Source organism: Ranitomeya variabilis, chromosome 2, assembly GCF_051348905.1.
Source record: "Ranitomeya variabilis isolate aRanVar5 chromosome 2, aRanVar5.hap1, whole genome shotgun sequence".
In the NCBI taxonomy this organism is placed as follows: domain Eukaryota; kingdom Metazoa; phylum Chordata; class Amphibia; order Anura; family Dendrobatidae; genus Ranitomeya; species Ranitomeya variabilis.
In genome coordinates this window covers 13,741,029-13,762,125 of record NC_135233.1, presented here as the reverse complement: position 1 = coordinate 13,762,125, position 21,097 = coordinate 13,741,029, and the positions used below count along the sequence as shown (strand labels likewise).

Below are 21,097 nucleotides of genomic sequence, written 5' to 3'. Positions count from 1 at the left end.
TTTTTTGGGTTATCAGGAGTTGTAGGCCAAAATCATCAGTATTAAAACAATAAAAGACCTGACAAATTTCAGTTGGTGGATAATGAATCTATTAATCTTGTTAATGTGGTAAACGACTATTCTAGCTGCAAACGTCTGGTTTGTAATGCAATATCTTCATAGGTGTATAGAGGCCCATTTCCAACAACCATCACTCCAGTGTTCTTATGGTACTTTGTGTTTGCTAACTGTGTAAGAAGGCTAATGGAGGGTTAGAATACCCTTGAAAACCCTCGTGCAAGTATGTTAGCACAGCTGAAAACAGTTTGGCTGATTAGAGAACCTATAAACCTGACCGTCCTTTGAGCTAGTTGAGAATATGGGGCATTACATTTGTTGGTTCCATTAAACTCTCAAAATGGCCAGAAAAAAAGAACTTTCATGTGAAACTCGACAGTCTATTCTTGTTCTTAGAAATGAAGGCTATTCCATGCAAGAAATTGCCAAGAAACTGAAGACTTCCTACAGTGGTGTGTACTACTCCCTTCAGAGGAGAGCACAAACAGGCTCTAACCAGAGCAGAAGGAGAAGTGGGAGGCCCCGCTGCACAACGGAGCAACAAGACAAGTACATTAGAGTCTGTAGTTTGAGAAATCGACGCCTCACAGGTCCTCAACTGGCAGCTTCATTAAATAGAACACGCAAAACGCCAGTGTCAACGTCTACAGTGAAGAGGCGACTCCGGGATGCTGGCCTTAGGGACAGAGTGGCAAAGAAAAAGCCATATCTGAGACTGACTAATAAAGGGAAAAGATTAATATGGGCAAAAGAACACAGACGAAGATTGGAAAAAAGTATTATGGACAGACGAATCCAAGTTTGCGGTGTTTGGATCACACAGAAGAACATTTGTGAGACGCAGAACAACTGAAAAGATGCTGGAAGAGTGTGACGCCATCTGTCAAGCATGGTGGAGGTAATGTGATGGTCTGGGGTTGCTTTGGTGCTGGTAAAGTGGGAGATTTGCACAAGGTAAAAGGGATATTAAATAAGGAAGGCTATCACTCCATTTTACAACGCCATGCCATACCCTGTGGACAGCGCTTGATTGGAGCCAATTTCATCCTACAACAGGACAGTGACCCAAAGCCACCTCCAAATTGTGCAAGATCTATTTAGGGAAGAAGCCGGCAGCGGGTATCTATCTGTAATGGAACGGCCAGCGCAGTCACCAGATCTCAACCCCATTGAGCTGTTGTGGGAGCAGCTGGACTGTATGGTGCAAAAAGTGCCCATCAAGACAAACCAACTTGTGGAGGGGCTTCTGGAAGCATGGGGGGGGGGGGAAAGCCTCCAGAATACCTCAGCAAATTAACTGCTAGAATGCCAAAGGTCTGCAATGCTGGAATTGCTGCAAAGGAGCATTCTCTGACAAAAGCAAAGTTTGAAGGAGAAAATTATTATATTATATTTTTTTTCGAACCTTGTCAATGTCTGGACTAGATTTTCAACTCATTTGATTAATAAAAGTATGAGTTTGCATGGAAAACACAAAATTGTCTGGGTGACCCCAAAATTTTGAACAGTAGTGTATATACTGTGTGTATGTTCTGGGCTCAGTGTGTACACTGTGTTCCAAATTATTATGCAAATTGGATTTAAGTGTCAAAGATATAATTGTTTTGTTTTTAAAATAAACTCGTGGATGGCATTGTGTCTCAGGGCTCAATGGATCACTGAAATCAATCTTAAACACGTGGGATAATTTGTTTTCCAGGTGATTCTAATGAAAACTGTGACCTGCTGAATAATGTGGAACATCATTTTTAAGTAGTTTTCCTTTAAAGTAACATGGGAAAGAAAAAGGATCTCTCTGCTGCGGAAAAGCATCAAATAGTGCAATGCCTTGGTGAAGGGATGAAAACATTTGAAATTTCCCGAAAACTTAAGCGTGATCATCGTACTGTTAAAGGGAACCTGTCACCCCCCCCAGTCGTTTCAAACTAAAAGAGCCACCTTGTGCAGCAGTAATGCTGCATTCTGACAAGGTGGCTCTTTTAGTTCTTGGGTGCTGTAACTAGAGAAATAATCCGTTTTAGAATTTGTCCGAAATACCTTGTCCTCAGTCAAGTGGGCCGGCGTTTCCCCCCTGCTTCAGACAGCACACAGCTGTCACTCATCTTCTTGGCGCCGGCTCCTCATCACCGCTGTTTTCAAAAGTAGCCGGCGCCTGCGCTCTTATCCCCTGCCTTGGGGAGGCGCAGTGAGCGCTGCCCGTCTTTCCTCATATGCAGCCCAGCTGACTGCGCCTGCGCGGCCGCCCTGCTTGTGAATCCCAGCCCCGCAGTGACTTATGATTTATTCGCATTGCGGGGCTGGGATTCACAGGCAGGGCGGCCGCAATGATTATTTCTCTAGTTACAGCACCCAGAACTAAAAGAGCCACCTTGTCAGAATGCAGCATTACTGCTGCACAAGTGGCTCTTTTAGTTTGAAACGACTGCGGGGGGTGACAGGTTCCCTTTAAGAGATTTGTGGCTGTATCTGAGCACAGATGTGTTTGTGCTGATAAAGGCATAATGAGGAAGATTTCTGCCAGGCAAGTTTATCGGATTAAGAGAGCAGCTGCTAAAAAGCCATTACAAAGCAGCAAACAGATATTTGAAGCTGCTGGTGCCTCTGGAGTCCCTCGAACCTCATGGTGTAGGCTCCTTCAAAGGCTTGCTGTGGTGCATAAACCTACTATTCGGCCACCCTTAAACAGTGTTCACAAGCAGAAATGGTTGTATTGGGCCCACACATACATGAAGACTAATTTCCAAACAGTCTTGTTTACTGATGAGTGTTGAGCAACCCTGGATGGTCCAGATGGATGGAGTAGTGGATGGTTGGTGGATGGCCACCATGTCCCAACAAGGCTGTGACGTCAGCGAGGAGGTGGAGGAGTCATGTTTTGGGCCGGAATCATGGACAAACAGCTGGTAGGGCCCTTTAAGGTTTCTGAAGGTGTGAAAATGACCTCTGCAAAGTATATAGAGTTTCTGACTGACAACTTTCCTCCATGGTATAAAAAGCAGAAACGTGCCTTCAGGAGAAAAATCATCTTCATGCTGACAATGCCCCATCTCATGCTGCAAAGAATACCTGTGAGTCATTGGCTGCTATGGGCATAAAAGGAGATAAACTCATGGTGTGGCCACCATCTTCCCCTGACCTCAACCCTATAGAGAACCTTTAGAGGATCATCAAGCAAAAGATCTATGAGGGTGGGAGGCCGATCACATCAAAACAGCAGCTCTGGAGGCAAAGAAATACAAGCAGAAACTCAATGGATGCAGGAATTGTGAAGGTGACATCAAAGAAGGCTCCTATGTTAACATGTAACTTGGCCTGTTAGGAGGTTCTGGAGTTAAATAGCTTTTTTGTTCAGTGAATGTGACCTCCTAATGCTGCAAATTCCACAAATGAGCATTTTCAGTTCTTTAAAACCTATCAAATGTTTAGAAATACTACTGTGCCTAATAATTTGGAACAGTGCATTGTGAGTTTTTATTCATTTTGGAGATTATACTGTTATCATTGGGAGGTTTCTTCAATAAAATTTGATGTATACTCTAACAGGTGATGACTTTTATTAGACTGACTGTCATTTGCACCGACCATTTAGGAAAATCCGAGAAAAATGTCATTTGCATAATAATTTGGAACATATATGTATAATGTGTATATTGTGTACATTGTATATAATGTGAATAGTGTGTAAAATGTGTGTAATGTGTATACTGTGTGCATTGTGTATAATGTGTATACTGTGTACGCTGTGTATAGCGTGTGCATTGTGTATAACATGTGCATTGTGTATATATTGTATATGTGTATACTGTGTACATTGTGTATAATGTGTGCATTGTGTATACTGTGTATAATGTGTATAGTGTGCATTGTGTATGTGTATATTGTATATAATGTGTATACTGTGTACATTGTGTATGTGTGCACTGTGTACAATGTGTGCATTGTGTGTATATTGTATATAATGTGTATATTGTGTATACTGTGTACAATGTGTATATTGTATATAATGTGTATACTGTGTACAATGTGTGCATTGTGTATGTGTATATTGTATATATTGTGTATACTGTGTACAATGTGTGCATTGTGTGTGTATATTGTATATAATGTGTATATTGTGTATACTGTGTACAATGTGTATGTGTATATTGTATATAATGTGTATACTGTGTACAATGAGTGCATTGTGTATGTGTATACTCTGTACATTGTGCATACTGTGTGCATTGTGTACGTGTATATTGTATATAATGTGTATACTGTGTACATTGTGTATAATGTGTGCACTGTGTACAATGTGTGCATTGTGTGTGTATAATTGTATATAATGTGTATATTGTGTATACTGTGTACAATGTGTATGTGTATATTGTATATAATGTGTATACTGTGTAAAATGTGTGCATTGTGTATGTGTATATTGTATATAATGTGTATACTCTGTACATTGTGTACAATGTGTGCATTGTGTGTGTATATTGTATATAATGTGTATACTGTGTACAATGTGTGCATGTGTATATTGTATATAATGTGTATACTGTGTACAATGTGTAATGTCACTGGCACAGGCAGTTGCCGCGCAGGTGGAGCAGTTCTCAGTTCAGTCACGTCAGTCCTGTGCTTTCCTCCAGGAGCCGGGCAGGCGGCAGCGATATTACCGGACTCACACTGATCTGTTCTGCGCTGGTTTTACAAACACACCACCTTTTAACTCTGCTGGTCTCATTTTCTATAGCAGTTTCAATTTAAGCGATTTCTTAAGTGCACGGCTCGTGGGCGGCTCTTACCATCTAAAGTCACCTTCCAGCTCAGGAATAAGAAAAGTAATATTTTAACAGAGACCTGGAAATCGGGTAAATAAGGGCTGAAAGGAAAATGTGCCAAGCGCCATTAGTACACAGCAGGGGGAAATCACAGGTCGGAGCGCCACCAATATACTACAACACTGCAAAATGGGATCACAGGTCCGAGAGCCACCAATATACTACAACACTGCAAGGTGGGATCACAGGACCGAGCGCCACCAATACACTACAACACTGCAAGGTGGGATCACAGGACCGAGCGCCACCAATACACTACAACACTGCAAGGTGGGATCACAGGTCCGAGAGCCACCAATATATTACAACACTGCAAGGTGGGATCACAGGTCCAAGAGCCACCAATATACTACAACACTGCAAGGTGGGATCACAGGTCCGAGCACCACCAATACACTACAAACACTGCAAGGTGGGATCACAGGACCGAGCGCCACCAATATACTACAACACTGCAAGGTGGGATCACAGGACCGAGCGCCACCAATATACTACAACACTGCAAGGTAGGATCACAGGACCGAGCGCCACCAATACACTACAACACTGCAAGGTGGGATCACAGGTCCGAGAGCCACCAATATACTACAACACTGCAAGGTGGGATCACAGGACCGAGCGCCACCAATACACTACAACACTGCAAGGTGGGATCACAGGTCCGAGAGCCACCAATATACTACAACACTGCAAGGTGGGATCACAGGACCGAGCGCCACCAATATACTACAACACTGCAAGGTAGGATCACAGGACCGAGCGCCACCAATATACTACAACACTGCAAGGTAGGATCACAGGACCGAGCGCCACCAATATACTACAACACTGCAAGGTGGGATCACAGGACCGAGCGCCACCAATACACTACAACACTGCAAGGTGGGATCACAGGTCCGAGAGCCACCAATATACTACAACACTGCAAGGTGGGATCACAGGACCGAGCGCCACCAATACACTACAACACTGCAAGGTGGGATCACAGGTCCGAGAGCCACCAATATACTACAACACTGCAAGGTGGGATCACAGGACCGAGCGCCACCAATATACTACAACACTGCAAGGTAGGATCACAGGACCGAGCGCCACCAATATACTACAACACTGCAAGGTAGGATCACAGGACCGAGCGCCACCAATATAATACAACACTGCAAGGTGGGATCACAGGTCCGAGAGCCACCAATATACTACAACACTGCAAGGTAGGATCACAGGACCGAGCGCCACCAATACACTACAACACTGCAAGGTGGGATCACAGGACCGAGCGCCACCAATATACTACAACACTGCAAGGTGGGATCACAGGACCGAGCACCACCAATACACTACAACACTGCAAGGTGGGATCACAGGTCCGAGAGCCACCAATACACTACAACACTGCAAGGTGGGATCACAGGTCCGAGAGCCACCAATACACTACAACACTGCAAGGTGGGATCACAGGTCCAAGAGCCATCAATATACTACAACACTGCAAGGTGGGATCACAGGTCCAAGAGCCACCAATATACTACAACACTGCAAGGTGGGATCACAGGTCCAAGCGCCATCAATATACTACAACACTGCAAGGTGGGATCACAGGACCGAGCACCACCAATATACTACAACACTGCAAGGTGGGATCACAGGTCCGAGCGCCACCAATATACTACAACACTGCAAGGTGGGATCACAGGACCAAGCACCACCAGTACACTACAACACTGCTAGGTGGGATCACAGGTCCGAGCGCCACCAATATACTACAACACTGCAAGGTGGGATCACAGGTCCGAGCGCCACCAATATACTACAACACTGCAAGGTGGGATCACAGGTCCGAGCGCCACCAATATACTACAACACTACAAGGTGGGATCACAGGTACGAGCGCCACCAATATAATACAACACTGCAAGGTGGGATCACAGGTACGAGCGCCACCAATATACTACAACACTGCAAGGTAGGATCACAGGACCGAGCGCCACCAATACACTACAACACTGCAAGGTGGGATCACAGGACTGAGCACCACCAATATAATACAACACTGCAAGGTGGGATCACAGGTACGAGCGCCACCAATATACTACAACACTGCAAGTTGGGATCACAGGTACGAGCGCCACCAATATACTACAACACTGCAAGGTGGGATCACAGGTACGAGCGCCACCAATATACTACAACACTGCAAGGTGGGATCACAGGTCCGAGCACCATCAGCACAATCCAACACAGCACAGCGACTGGACTTGACGCAATGCTAGCGTGAAGCAAGGATCCTAAACAATTAGCTATTCCCCCGGCCGCTCCCGCTCGGCTGGGTGAGGGCGCACAACTCATCCTACAAATTGCTCTTTTGAAGATCAAAGCCGAGCGGAATTTGTCTGTATGCGCAGCAGATGAGATTGTAATTTAATGAATTTCTCCCTCCTTCACTTGGCAGCGTTCCCGTAGTGGGCTCCAGGGCGAAGACTCACGGACGGCGAAGTACAAAAAAACCCAGGGAGGTGTAAAGACTGGGGGGCGGGGGGGCCTGGTGGCTTCGGCTCTCCTGAGTTCTCTCTTTGGCTTTAATTGGCACCTCATTAAAAAGTAATGAAAATGACATCTTCTGTTCTCGCTGCTTCGGGCTCTAAGGGCTACAAAGGGGCCGAGCGCAATTCACAACACGTTCAATTTATAAAGCAAAGCCTCTTAAGCATTATTTATGAGCCGCGATTTCCTGCCAGATCCTAATAACCTGTAATAGGGGCAAAGCTGCTCTTCCGCCTCTGTGGCCCCGCAGGCCTTATAGTGGGCTCACACCCAGGGCCCCAGTGCACGGCCCCTATGACCAGACTATACCTTCACTTGTCCAGTCTCTTATGCTTACAACCCTCCCCGATCGCACAGCTGAGGGTTTGTTACAATGTACCGTCCTACGCTACACACATCTCTCTCCTGTCCTGACCGCTTCTCACAATGTATCAGTGCAGGTAAAATGTATCAGTCTGGTTTCCAGAAGTTTAGTTCCCAGAGGATTGTCTAGACTGGATACAATTGTAACAATCCTTCAGCTGTGAGTATTAGGACAAATTGGGTTTCAATCTTGTTGCATAAGTTTCATTATAAGGTGCTTACATAGGAATGGACAATTCATTTAAGTGCTGCCCTGCCCCTGTGCATCAGACAAGAGGATACAACCCAGGTAAACAGCACTTTGTTTAAAAAAGACCCAGACCCTGGGCTTCTCATGACTACTGGGGGCTCCAAACAGGACCCTGGGCATCTCATGACTACTGGGGGCTCCAAACAGGACCCTGGGCATCTCATGATTACTGGGGGCTGGAGACAGGACCCTGGACTTCTTATGATTACTCTGGGGTTGGAGACCAGATCCTTGTCTTCTCATGAATTACTGAGGGGCTGGAGACAGGACCCTGGGCTTCTTATGATTACTGGGGGCTGGAGACAGGACCCTGGACTTCTTATGATTACTGGGGGCTGGAGACAGGACCCTGGGCTTCTCATGACTACTGGGGGCTCCAAACAGGACCCTGGGCTTCTCATGACTACTGGGGGCTCCAAACAGGACCCTGGGCTTCTCATGACTACTGGGGGCTCCAAACAGGACCCTGGGCTTCTCATGACTACTGGGGGCTCCAAACAGGACCCTGGGCTTCTCATGACTACTGGGGGCTCCAAACAGGACCCTGGCTTCTCATGACTACTGGGGGCTCCAAACAGGACCCTGGGCATCTCATGACTACTGGGGGCTCCAAACAGGACCCTGGGCTTCTCATGATTACTGGGGGCTCCAAACAGGACCCTGGGCATCTCATGACTACTGGGGCTGGAGACAGGACCCTGGGCTTCTTATGATTACTCTGGGGTTGGAGACCAGATCCTTGTCTTCTCATGAATTACTGAGGGGCTGGAGACAGGACCCTGGGCTTCTTATGATTACTGGGGGCTGGAGACAGGACCCTGGGCTTCTCATGATTAATGGGGGGGCTGGAGACAGAACCCTGGGCTTCTCATGATTAATGGGGGGCTGGAGACAGAACCCTGGGCTTCTCATGATTACTGGGGGCTGGAGACAGGACTCTGGGCTTCTCATGATTACTGGGGGCTGGAGACAGGACCCTGGGCTTCTTATGATTACTGGGGGCTGGAGACAGGACCCTGGGCTTCTCATGATTACTGGGGTGCTGGAGACAGGACTCTGGGCTTCTCATGATTACGGGGGCGGGGGGCTGGAGACAGGACCCTGGGCTTCTTATGATTACTGGGGGCTGGAGACAGGACCCTGGGCTTCTCATGATTACTGGGGTGCTGGAGACAGGACTCTGGGCTTCTCATGATTACGGGGGCGGGGGGCTGGAGACAGGACCCTGGGCTTCTCATGATTGCTGGGGGGCTGGAGACAGGACCCTGGGCTTCTCATGATTACTGGGGTGCTGGAGACAGGACCCTGGGCTTCTCATGATTGCTGGGGGGCTGGAGACAGGACCCAGGGCTTCTCATGATTACTGGGGGCTGGAGACCAGACCTTGGGCTTGTCATGATTACTGGAGACCAGACCCCGAGCTTGTCAGGATTACTGGAGACCGGACCCCAAGCTTGTCAAGATTACTGGGGACCGGACCCCGAGCTTGTCAAGATTACTGGAGACCGGACCCCGAATTTGTCAGAATTACTGGAGACCGGACCCCGAGCTTGTCAGGATTACTGGAGACCGGACCCCGAGCTTGTCAGGATTACTGGAGACCGGACCCCGAGCTTGTCAGGATTACTGGAGACCGGACCCCGAGCTTGTCAGGATTACTCGAGACCGGACCCCGAGCTTGTCAGGATTACTCGAGACCGGACCCCGAGCTTGTCAGGATTACTGGAGACCGGACCCCGAGCTTGTTAGGATTACTGGAGACCGGACCCCGAGCTTGTCAGGATTACTGGAGACCGGACCCCGAGCTTGTCAGGATTACTGGAGACCGGACCCCGAGCTTGTCAAGATTACTGGGGACCGGACCCTGGGTTTGTCATGATTACTGGAGACCAGACCCTGGGCTTGCCATGATTACCGGAGACCGGACCCTGGGTTTGTCATGATTACTGGAGACCAGACCCTGGGCTTGCCATGATTACCGGAGACCGGACCCTGGGTTTGTCATGATTACCAGGGAGCAGGAGACTGGACCCTGGGCTTGTCATGATTACCAGGGAGCAGGAGACCGGACCCTGGGTTTGTCATGATTACCAGGGAGCAGGAGACTGGACCCTGGGCTTGTCATGATTACCAGGGAGCAGGAGACCGGACCCTGGGCTTGTCATGATTACCAGGGAGCAGGAGACCGGACCCTGGGCTTGTCATGATTACCAGGGAGCAGGAGACCGGACCCTGGGCTTGTCATGATTACCAGGGAGCAGGAGACCGGACCCTGGGCTTGTCATGATTACGGGGGGGGGGGGAAGGGGGGGGGGTAGGGCGCATGAGATAGGACTTTGGGCTTGTCATGATTTTTCGGGGCTGATGAATACTTTGGTAATGTCGGGGGTTATCTGGAGATCCGCCACCCGGGGATTCCTCTACTCTACACTGCTGCAGTATATAGCAAATTGATGATACACATTTATCTCATTAAAATAATTTTTGGCTTTGGGGAAAATCATTTTGATGAATGTTTAATGGTAATTTATGAGCTGTAATCAGGAGGGTGATAGTGCAGAGCAGTGACCTGAGAAATGAGGCCGAGGGAAAGCGCCCGGTGGGGTGCGGGGAGGTCTGTGCAGAGAGCTACATCATCCATTATTTCCCATCTTACATTGCAGCCAAATATAAACACTAAAATAGTCATTTTGCACCATTCTGAGTTAATCGCAACTCTTAACTTAATGCTCCACATTTCTCTCAATGCATTGAATCAGCAGGGAGGGATTTGAGAACCTTCAGTCTTAAAGTGAACAAATACAGCAGCATTGCGAGTGTTGCTCTGGAGGTGACTGTAGGAATATAAGATCTACATACTAGAAGCAGAAGCTCTGACCAATGACTTGTCCCGCAGCGCAGAGTATTGGTGGGTGGGGTAGAACATTGGGCATTTGTGATCCACTCACCGCAGCGACAAGACCCTAACTCCTGTTGTACCAACTCCAGTTTTATTTGGCAGCGGAAGCAGCGGCGTCGGCTCTTCTGTTTGGGGCGGTTACTGTCGGGTCCTTCCCCGCTGTCAAGTAGTCGAGGCCGTTTAATGGGGGAAGCTTCATCCTCTGATTGGGAATCTGAAAGAGAAACAATGTATCAGTGAATAATGGGGACAGTTACACAGATACCAGGTCGCCGAGGAGGATGAGTGAAATTGTACACTCACTCGTATACATGAAGCCTACAGAGAATCATCTCCACACCAGTCCTGTTCACGGACGACCAAGCACTGCGACTTCCAAGGTTTGGGGGTCTCACATCAACTTTCTGGATAATTGTGATGTATATTATACATTGGAATGGTTACATCAGAGTCATATATTTACCTCTGCAACTTCTAAACCAAGGACAGGGACTGCCTTCAGTCGCTGGTGTAAGGTGATTTAGTGCCCTCAGTCCCTGGGGTTGGGTGGTTTAGTGCCCACAGTCCCTGGGGCTGGATGGTATAGTGCCCTCATTCCCTGGGGTGGTTGGTATAGTGCCCTCATTCCCTGGGGTTGGTTGGTATAGTGCCCTCATTCCCTGGGGTGGTTGGTATAGTGCCCACAGTCCCTGGGGTTGGGTGGTTTAGTGCCCACAGTCCCTGGGGCTGGATGGTATAGTGCCCTCATTCCCTGGGGTGGTTGGTATAGTGCCCTCATTCCCTGGGGTTGGTTGGTATAGTGCCCTCATTCCCTGGGGTGGTTGGTATAGTGCCCTCAGTCCCTGGGGTGGTTGGTATAGTGCCCTCAGTCCCTGGGGTGGTTGGTATAGTGCCCTCAGTCCCTGGGGTGGTTGGTATAGTGCCCTCAGTCCCTGGGGTGGTTGGTATAGTGCCCTCAGTCCCTGGGGTGGTTGGTATAGTGCCCTCAGTCCCTGGGGTGGTTGGTATAGTGCCCTCAGTCCCTGGGGTGGTTGGTATAGTGCCCTCAGTCCCTGGGGTGGTTGGTATAGTGCCCTCAGTCCCTGGGGTGGTTGGTATAGTGCCCTCAGTCCCTGGGGTGGTTGGTATAGTGCCCTCAGTCCCTGGGGTGGTTGGTATAGTGCCCTCAGTCCCTGGGGTGGTTGGTATAGTGCCCTCAGTCCCTGGGGTGGTTGGTATAGTGCCCTCAGTCCCTGGGGTGGTTGGTATAGTGCCCTCAGTCCCTGGGGTGGTTGGTATAGTGCCCTCAGTCCCTGGGGTGGTTGGTATAGTGCCCTCAGTCCCTGGGGTGGTTGGTATAGTGCCCTCAGTCCCTGGGGTGGATGGTATAGTGCCCTCAGTCCCTGGGGTGGTTGGTATAGTGCCCTCAGTCCCTGGGGTGGTTGGTATAGTGCCCTCAGTCCCTGGGGTGGTTGGTATAGTGCCCTCAGTCCCTGGGGGGGTTGGTATAGTGCCCTCAGTCCCTGGGGTGGTTGGTATAGTGCCCTCAGTCCCTGGGGTGGTTGGTATAGTGCCCTCAGTCCCTGGGGTGGTTGGTATAGTGCCCTCAGTCCCTGGGGTGGTTGGTATAGTGCCCTCAGTCCCTGGGGTGGTTGGTATAGTGCCCTCAGTCCCTGGGGTGGTTGGTATAGTGCCCTCAGTCCCTGGGGTGGTTGGTATAGTGCCCTCAGTCCCTGGGGTGGTTGGTATAGTGCCCTCAGTCCCTGGGGTGGTTGGTATAGTGCCCTCAGTCCCTGGGGTGGTTGGTATAGTGCCCTCAGTCCCTGGGGTGGTTGGTATAGTGCCCTCAGTCCCTGGGGTGGTTGGTATAGTGCCCTCAGTCCCTGGGGTGGTTGGTATAGTGCCCTCAGTCCCTGGGGTGGTTGGTATAGTGCCCTCAGTCCCTGGGGTGGTTGGTATAGTGCCCTCAGTCCCTGGGGTGGTTGGTATAGTGCCCTCAGTCCCTGGGGTGGTTGGTATAGTGCCCTCAGTCCCTGGGGTGGTTGGTATAGTGCCCTCAGTCCCTGGGGTGGTTGGTATAGTGCCCTCAGTCCCTGAGGTGGTTGGTATAGTGCCCTCAGTCCCTGGGGTGGATGGTATAGTGCCCTCAGTCCCTGGGGTGGATGGTATAGTGCCCTCAGTCCCTGGGGTGGTTGGTGTAGTGCCCTCAGTCCCTGGGGTGGTTGGTATAGTGCCCTCAGTCCCTGGGGCTGGGTGCTGTAGTGCCCTCAGTCCCTGGAGTGTTTGGTATAGTGCCCTCAGTCCCTGGGGTGGTTGGTATAGTGCCCTCAGTCCCTGGGGTGGTTGGTATAGTGCCCTCAGTCCCTGGGGTTGGTTGGTATAGTGCCCTCAGTCCCTGGGGTTGGTTGGTATAGTGCCCTCAGTCCCAGGGGTTGGTTGGTATAGTGCCCTCAGTCCCTGGGGTTGGTTGGTATAGTGCCCTCAGTCCCTGGGGTTCGGTGGTGTAGTGCCCTCAGTCCCTGGGGTTGGTTAGTATAGTGCCCTCAGTCCCTGGGGTTGGTTGGTATAGTGCCCTCAGTCCCTGGGGTTGGTTGGTATAGTGCCCTCAGTCCCTGGGGTTGGTTGGTATAGTGCCCTCAGTCCCTGGGGTTGGTTGGTATAGTGCCCTCAGTCCCTGGGGTTGGTTGGTATAGTGCCCTCAGTCCCTGGGGTTGGTTGGTATAGTGCCCTCAGTCCCTGGGGTTGGTTGGTATAGTGCCCTCAGTCCCTGGGGTGGTTGGTATAGTGCCCTCAGTCCCTGGGGTTGATTGGAATAGTGCCCTCAGTCCCTGGGGTTGGTTGGTATAGTGCCCTCAGTCCCTGGGGTGGTTGGTATAGTGCCCTCAGTCCCTGGGGTGGTTGGTATAGTGCCCTCAGTCCCTGGGGTTGGTTGGTTTAGTGCCCTCAGTCCCTGGGGTTGGTTGGTATAGTGCCCTCAGTCCCTGGGGTGGTTGGTATAGTGCCCTCAGTCCCTGGGGTGGTTGGTATAGTGCCCTCAGTCCCTGGGGTGGTTGGTATAGTGCCCTCAGTCCCTGGGGTTGGTTGGTATAGTGCCCTCAGTCCCTGGGGTGGTTGGTATAGTGCCCTCAGTCCCTGGGGTGGTTGGTATAGTGCCCTCAGTCCCTGGGGTTGGTTGGTTTAGTGCCCTCAGTCCCTGGGGTTGGTTGGTATAGTGCCCTCAGTCCCTGGGGTGGTTGGTATAGTGCCCTCAGTCCCTGGGGTGGTTGGTATAGTGCCCTCAGTCCCTGGGGTGGTTGGTATAGTGCCCTCAGTCCCTGGGGTTGGTTGGTATAGTGCCCTCAGTCCCTGGGGTGGTTGGTATAGTGCCCTCAGTCCCTGGGGTGGTTGGTATAGTGCCCTCATTCCCTGGGGTTGGTTGGTATAATGTTGGCAGAGCGCAGGTGCCGGGCATGTAACAGGAACACAGGAGGCGAAGCACAGATGCAAGAGGGAGATGATTGACGGCTATGAGGCGGTTGACACCGGGGGAGAAGACATACCTCCGGGACACAATAGAGGTAAGGTGGGCCATTTATTAAAGTGATTATTTCTGCGTTCCTAGGGATAAGAAACCTAAGAGCCACCGTCACAGAATGCAGCCTTACTGCTGCTGAAGGTGGCTCTTTTACTTAAAAACGCCCTGGGGGGGGGGGGGGGGGGGGGTGACAGGTTCCCTTTAAATAATAAAAAATGCTTTAATGCAAGAGAATGTAACCTACAAGCTCCAGGAAAAGTACCAGATACAATGTTGCTGATCGGCATCAGAGAAGTATCCAGTCTGATCACACATCTGAGCCCGGCGCACTGTGCTGTGATGACGGCCGTACTTACCGACACCCGGCATGCACAGATACAGATATTGACAAGATAACAGACATATAATGACTTCCATACATACGAGGGAGTGGACCGTGCGCACAGCGCAGGATCATTTCCATATTACCGATCTGGTTCTGTTATATGTAGTCCCTGCTCAGGACTCGGCTTCTTATTTACCATTTTTCTATTACCCGGCTTTATACACGAGCTTCATGTCAGTAATCAGATGACGCTACATCCGCGAAGGTTCTGCCACCTCCGAGCGTACGCGGAGAATAAAGCACAGCGTGGTGCGCAGTCTGCGGCGAGGATGAAAGTGCCGGGAGATTGTCTGATACGCCGCACACTCCAGTGTGTCTAAGGAACAATATAAATGTAAATACGCGTAGCCCCGAGCCCAGGCGTGCCCCCGTGCCGCTACGCCCACGCCTCCGAGGCTATTCCTCTCACGATCAAGTAGAGCGAGGCGCCGTATGAAGATGTGGACGCCAGAGGTGTTAATACTATTTTTATTTCTGATTTGTAAAACATAACATCGTTCTGGCTGCTTTGAAAGACGACGTGAGCCTCTCGGTAGATATCTGCGCCAATGGCGTCTTGTGGGCAGCAGAGAAATTTATTATGCCTATCAGATACACACAGATATTCCAGAAATATGGCAGCAAAGTGTGACCGAATGGCATCACTACTGGAGGGCCCACGGCTTGGCCGTCTCCTCAATCCTCAATGTCTTATAGGCAAGAAGAGCATCGAGGCCCAAAAACGTCACCTTGCACCTCTGCAACTTTCTGTACACCTCTGCAGGCTTTCTGCAACTCTCTATACACCTCACTCCTCTGCAGGGTTTCTGCAACTCTCTGTACAACTTACTCCTCTGCAGGCTTTCTACAACTCTCTATACACCTCACACCTCTGCAGGCTTCCTACAACTTTCTATACTCCTCACACCTCTGCAGGCTTTCTACAACTTTCTATACTCCTCACTCCTCTGCAGGCTTTCTGCAACTCTCTATACACCTCACTCCTCTGCAGGGTTTCTACAACTCTCTATACACCTCACACCTCTGCAGGCTTTCTGCAACTCTCTATACACCTCACACCTCTGCAGGCTTTCTGCAACTTTTCTGTACACCTCACTCCTCTGCAGGCTTTCTGCAACTTTTCTGTACACCTCACTCCTCTGCAGGCTTTCTACAACTCTCTATACACCTCACACCTCTGCAGGCTTTCTGCAACTCTCTGTACAACTTACTCCTCTGCAGGCTTTCTACAACTCTCTATACACCTCACACCTCTGCAGGCTTTCTGCAACTTTTTTGTACACCTCACTCCTCTGCAGGCTTTCTACAACTTTCTATACACCTCACTCCTCTGCAGGCTTTCTGCAACTCTCTATACACCTCACTCCTCTGCAGGCTTTCTATACACCTCACACCTCTGCAGGCTTTCTGCAACTTTTCTGTACACCTCACTCCTCTGCAGGCTTTCTACAACTCTCTATACACCTCACACCTCTGCAGGCTTTCTGCAACTCTCTATACACCTCACTCCTCTGCAGGCTTTCTGCAACTCTCTATACACCTCACACCTCTGCAGGCTTTCTGCAACTCTCTATACACCTCACTCCTCTGCAGGCTTTCTGCAACTCTCTATACACCTCACACCTCTGCAGGCTTTCTGCAACTCTCTATACACCTCACTCCTCTGCAGGCTTTCTGCAACTCTCTATACACCTCACACCTCTGCAGGCTTTCTACAACTCTCTATACACCTCACACCTCTGCAGGCTTTCTGCAACTCTCTATACACCTCACTCCTCTGCAGGCTTTCTGCAACTCTCTATACACCTCACTCCTCTGCAGGCTTTCTGAAACTTTTCTGTACACCTCACTCCTCTGCAGGCTTTCTGCAACTTTCTATACACCTCACTCCTCTGCAGGCTTCCTACAACTTTCTATACACCTCACTCCTCTGCAGGCTTTCTGCAACTCTATACACCTCACTCCTCTGCAGGCTTCCTACAACTTTCTATAGACCTCACTCCTCTGCAGGCTTTCTACAACTTTCTATATACCTCACACCTCTGCAGGCTTCCTACAACTTTCTATACACCTCTGCAGGCTTCCTACAACTTTCTATACACCTCACTCTTCTGCAGGATTTCTGCAACTTTCTATACACCTCACTCCTCTGCAGGATTTCTATAACTTTCTATACTCCTCACACCTCTGCAGGCTTTCTGCAACTCTCTATACACCTCACTCCTCTGCAGGCTTTCTGCAACTCTCTATACACCTCACACCTCTGCAGGCTTTCTGCAACTCTATACACCTCACTCCTCTGCAGGCTTTCTGCAACTCTCTATACACCTCACACCTCTGCAGGCTTTCTGCAACTCTCTATACACCTCACTCCTCTGCAGGCTTTCTGCAACTCTCTATACACCTCACTCCTCTGCAGGCTTTCTGCAACTCTCTATACACCTCACTCCTCTGCAGGCTTTCTGCAACTTTCTATACACCTCACTCCTCTGCAGGCTTCCTACAACTTTCTATACACCTCACTCCTCTGCAGGTTTTCTGCAACTCTCTATACACCTCACTCCTCTGCAGGCTTTCTGCAACTTTTCTGTACACCTCACTCCTCTGCAGGCTTTCTGCAACTTTCTATACACCTCACTCCTCTGCAGGCTTCCTACAACTTTCTATACACCTCACTTCTCTGCAGGCTTTCTACAACTTTCTATATACCTCACACCTCTGCAGGCTTCCTACAACTTTCTATACACCTCTGCAGGCTTCCTACAACTTTCTATACACCTCACTCTTCTGCAGGATTTCTGCAACTTTCTATACACCTCACTCCTCTGCAGGATTTCTACAACTTTCTATACTCCTCACACCTCTGCAGGCTTCCTACAACTTTCTATGCACCTCTGCAGGCTTTCTGCAACTTTCTATACACCTCACACCTCTGGAGGCTTTCTGCAACTTTCTATACACCTCACATGTCTGCAGGCTTTCTACAACTTTCTATACACCTCACTCCTCCGCAGGATTTCTACAACTTTCTATACACCTCACTCCTCTGCAGGATTTCTGCAACTTTCTGTACACCTCACATGTCTGCAGGCTTACTGCAACTCTCCAAACTTTGTTTCGCCTCTTCACCATATTGATGAACTCTGCTTACTGTAACTGCAAATATTTTCCCTTTCTATTCATTCTGAAACAAGTCCTGATCATATCCAGCTCGCACAGGTGCAGGGTTAGCTCCTGTGTATCAGAGCTGTAATTTCAGCCCCTGGATGAGTTGTCTGCGTCCTTGAGGTTTTCTTGGCAGTCGGCCACTCCTGAGAAGATTCACTGCCGCTTCCAGCCTTCTATGTTGGAAGATAATGGCCCTCTGTGTTTTCATAAAGCCCTTGAGCTTCAGAAATGGAGACTATTTCTGAGTGATCTTTTAAAAAAAAAAAAAAAAAAAAAACAACAAAAAACACATTCATCTCTTCTGGAATTTCCTTGCATGGTGGCAGAGTCATTTTGTAAAATGGTCATGATTGGATATATAAGCTGAATGCAAATGGCGGAGCCTCCATGTGCTGCTCTACCGGCTGCTCCAATAGCAATGCTTCCTACGGCATTGAATGGATTCAAGAGTCTGTGACTGCACCACACAAGAGGCAGTGCATCTGTGTACATGAAGCCCTACGATCAGCAGGGCTGGTGCCTGCAACCAACAAAGTGGCAGTAACTTCTGCACAGCGAAGTCTGGGAAATATTACTCAGTAAAGTACGCAGCAGCGATTGGCGCCTCGGAGAATTGAGGGATTCCACAACCACAAGTTCAGAATAGACTTCTGGCAGAAAGTCGAGTCTTTTAGGGGAGCGTTGCGGTTACTTTTGGCCAAATTTCATTAATAGGTTTTAATGCAAAAACATGGTGTCATTATAAATTTTGGAGCACTTGTCCACTACATCCTCTATGTATCATTGCCCATAGAAGTTGCAGAATGAGTGGCCAGTGAGTAGCGCATCTTCTCATTTATCATCAGAAGAGGACTGGACTTTTAGACATTATTACATGGGTTTAAAAAAAAGTATCTGCTCCATCAGCTGAGACTTTCACTAAAGGCTAAATTGTTTATCACCCACTACGCCACGGCAATTAGAAAAACATCCATCCGCTTTATAAATGATTACATAGTGTCTGCCTCTTGTGGTCGGCATTCCACACGGACTGCTCTAACTGCAAAGACTCCTTTCCTATTTAGAAGCAGGAAATTGCCTTCCCTCCACAGGCAGTGAATGGCCTCTGGTCCTCGGAGGGAGTAAATCATGTTTCCGTCCTTTATATTGATCACACATACTGATACGAATGCACAAAGACGTCTCAGAGGTGGTGATCTCATTTACAAGCTAAACATGGCCCACTTTTCTAGCCTCTCATAAGGGAGGCCTCCGTCCGGCGAAACGTAGGGGAGGCCTCCGTCCGGCGAAACGTAGGGGGAGGCCTCCGTCCGGCGAAACGTAGGGGGAGGCCTCCGTCCGGCGAAACGTAGGGGGAGGCCTCCGTCCGGCGAAACGTAGGGGGAGGCCTCCGTCCGGCGAAACGTAGGGGGAGGCCTCCGTCCGGCGAAACGTAGGGGGAGGCCTCCGTCCGGCGAAACGTAGGGGGAGGCCTCCGTCCGGCGAAACGTAGGGGAAGGCCTCCGTCCGGCGAAACGTAGGGGAAGGCCTCCGTCCGGCGAAACGTAGGGGGGAGGCCTCCGTCCGGCGTAAAGTAGGGGAGGCCTACATCCCGTGTAATATAGGAGAGGCCTCCGTCCTGTGTAATATAGGAGAGGCCTCCTTCCTGTGTAATATAGGAGAGGCCTCAATCCCGTGTAATATAGGAGAGGCCTCCATCCCGTGTAATATAGGAGAGGCCTCCATCCCGTGTAATATAGGAGAGGCCTCCATCCCGTGTAATATAGGAGAGGCCTCCATCCCGTGTAATATAGGAGAGGCCTCCATCCCGTGTAATATAGGAGAGGCCTCCATCCCGTGTAATATAGGAGAGGCCTCCATCCTGTGTAATAATAAATTGATGTGTTTGAATTGACTTGATTTTCTCATTATCCTTCTTAAAATGTGGAGCCCAAAGTTGAATCCTGTATACAAGACATAGCCTCACAAGTGATTTATAGAGAAGTAATAACATCTACAGAGGGGTAAAATTATAACATTACAACCTGATCTTTTATGTGGTCAGCTGAGAAGATGGCTCAGGAGAAGAGAGATGCTTGTTATGTACTGTGATACAAAAAGGACGTACAAGACAAATGGTCCAAAAAGTATTATTATAAAAGTCTGACGGGGAGATGAAAAGGCTGATGGGAGGGGACGACGGAGCCCAATGAGGGGGAACGGGGATGTCTTATGGGGATGGGGGGACAACTGAGCCCAGCGGGAGGGACTGGGGGTGACAATTGAACCTTAGAGTTCTGCGTCTACTCCGACCATCATCACACCTATCTGTGATTGTCATAATTGAGTCAAATAAAGCAAATTGCCCGTATCCAAGCTACAAGCAGCAATTAATTATTCCAATTAACCCATGAGGAAAGTTCTCCGCGGTATTCAGAATTTACTGAGAATAAGTTGTCATGAGTCGTAACATTTCTGTAATTGCTAATTAACGGATGGAATTAAGATCTCAGATTTACCAGGAATGGGATCACTCCAGTTAACTTTCTCCATAAACATCCAGTATATACTATACGGAGCCGCCATCACTGCACGGAGCCACCATCACTGCACGGAGCCACCATCACTATATGGAGCCGCCATCACTATATGGAGCCGCCATCACTATATGGAGCCGCCATCACTATATGGAGCCGCCATCACTGCACAAAGCCGCCATCACTGCACAGAGCCGCCATCACTGCACAGAGCCGCCATCACTGCACAGAGCCGCCATCACTATACGGAGCCGCCATCACTATATGGAGCCGCCATCACTATACGGAGCCGCCATCACTATACGGAGCCGCCATCACTATACGGAGCCGCCATCACTATATGGAGCCGCCATCACTATATGGAGCCGCCATCACTATATGGAGCCGCCATCACTATATGGAGCCGCCATCACTATATGGAGCCGCCATCACTGCACAGAGCCGCCATCACTGTACAGAGCCGCCATCACTGCACAGAGCCGCCATCACTGCACAGAGCCGCCATCACTATACGGAGCCGCCATCACTATACGGAGCTGCCATCACTGCACAGAGTCACCATCACTGCACAGAGTCACCATCACTGCACGGAGCCACCATCA

General features: G+C 49.5%; 1 protein-coding gene across 5 annotated transcripts in view; it reads right to left on the bottom strand.

Annotated features, from left to right (window-relative positions):
- The window catches only part of ZFAND3 (zinc finger AN1-type containing 3), a 164,950-nt gene that overhangs the window by 8,741 nt on the left and 135,112 nt on the right, over positions 1-21,097 (bottom strand). For all 5 annotated transcript variants that reach the window (XM_077282035.1, XM_077282038.1, XM_077282039.1 and 2 more), the window contains one exon: positions 10,983-11,147. In XM_077282035.1, coding sequence (XP_077138150.1) covers positions 10,983-11,147 — 165 coding nt within the window. The remainder of the gene's footprint in view (positions 1-10,982; positions 11,148-21,097) is intronic.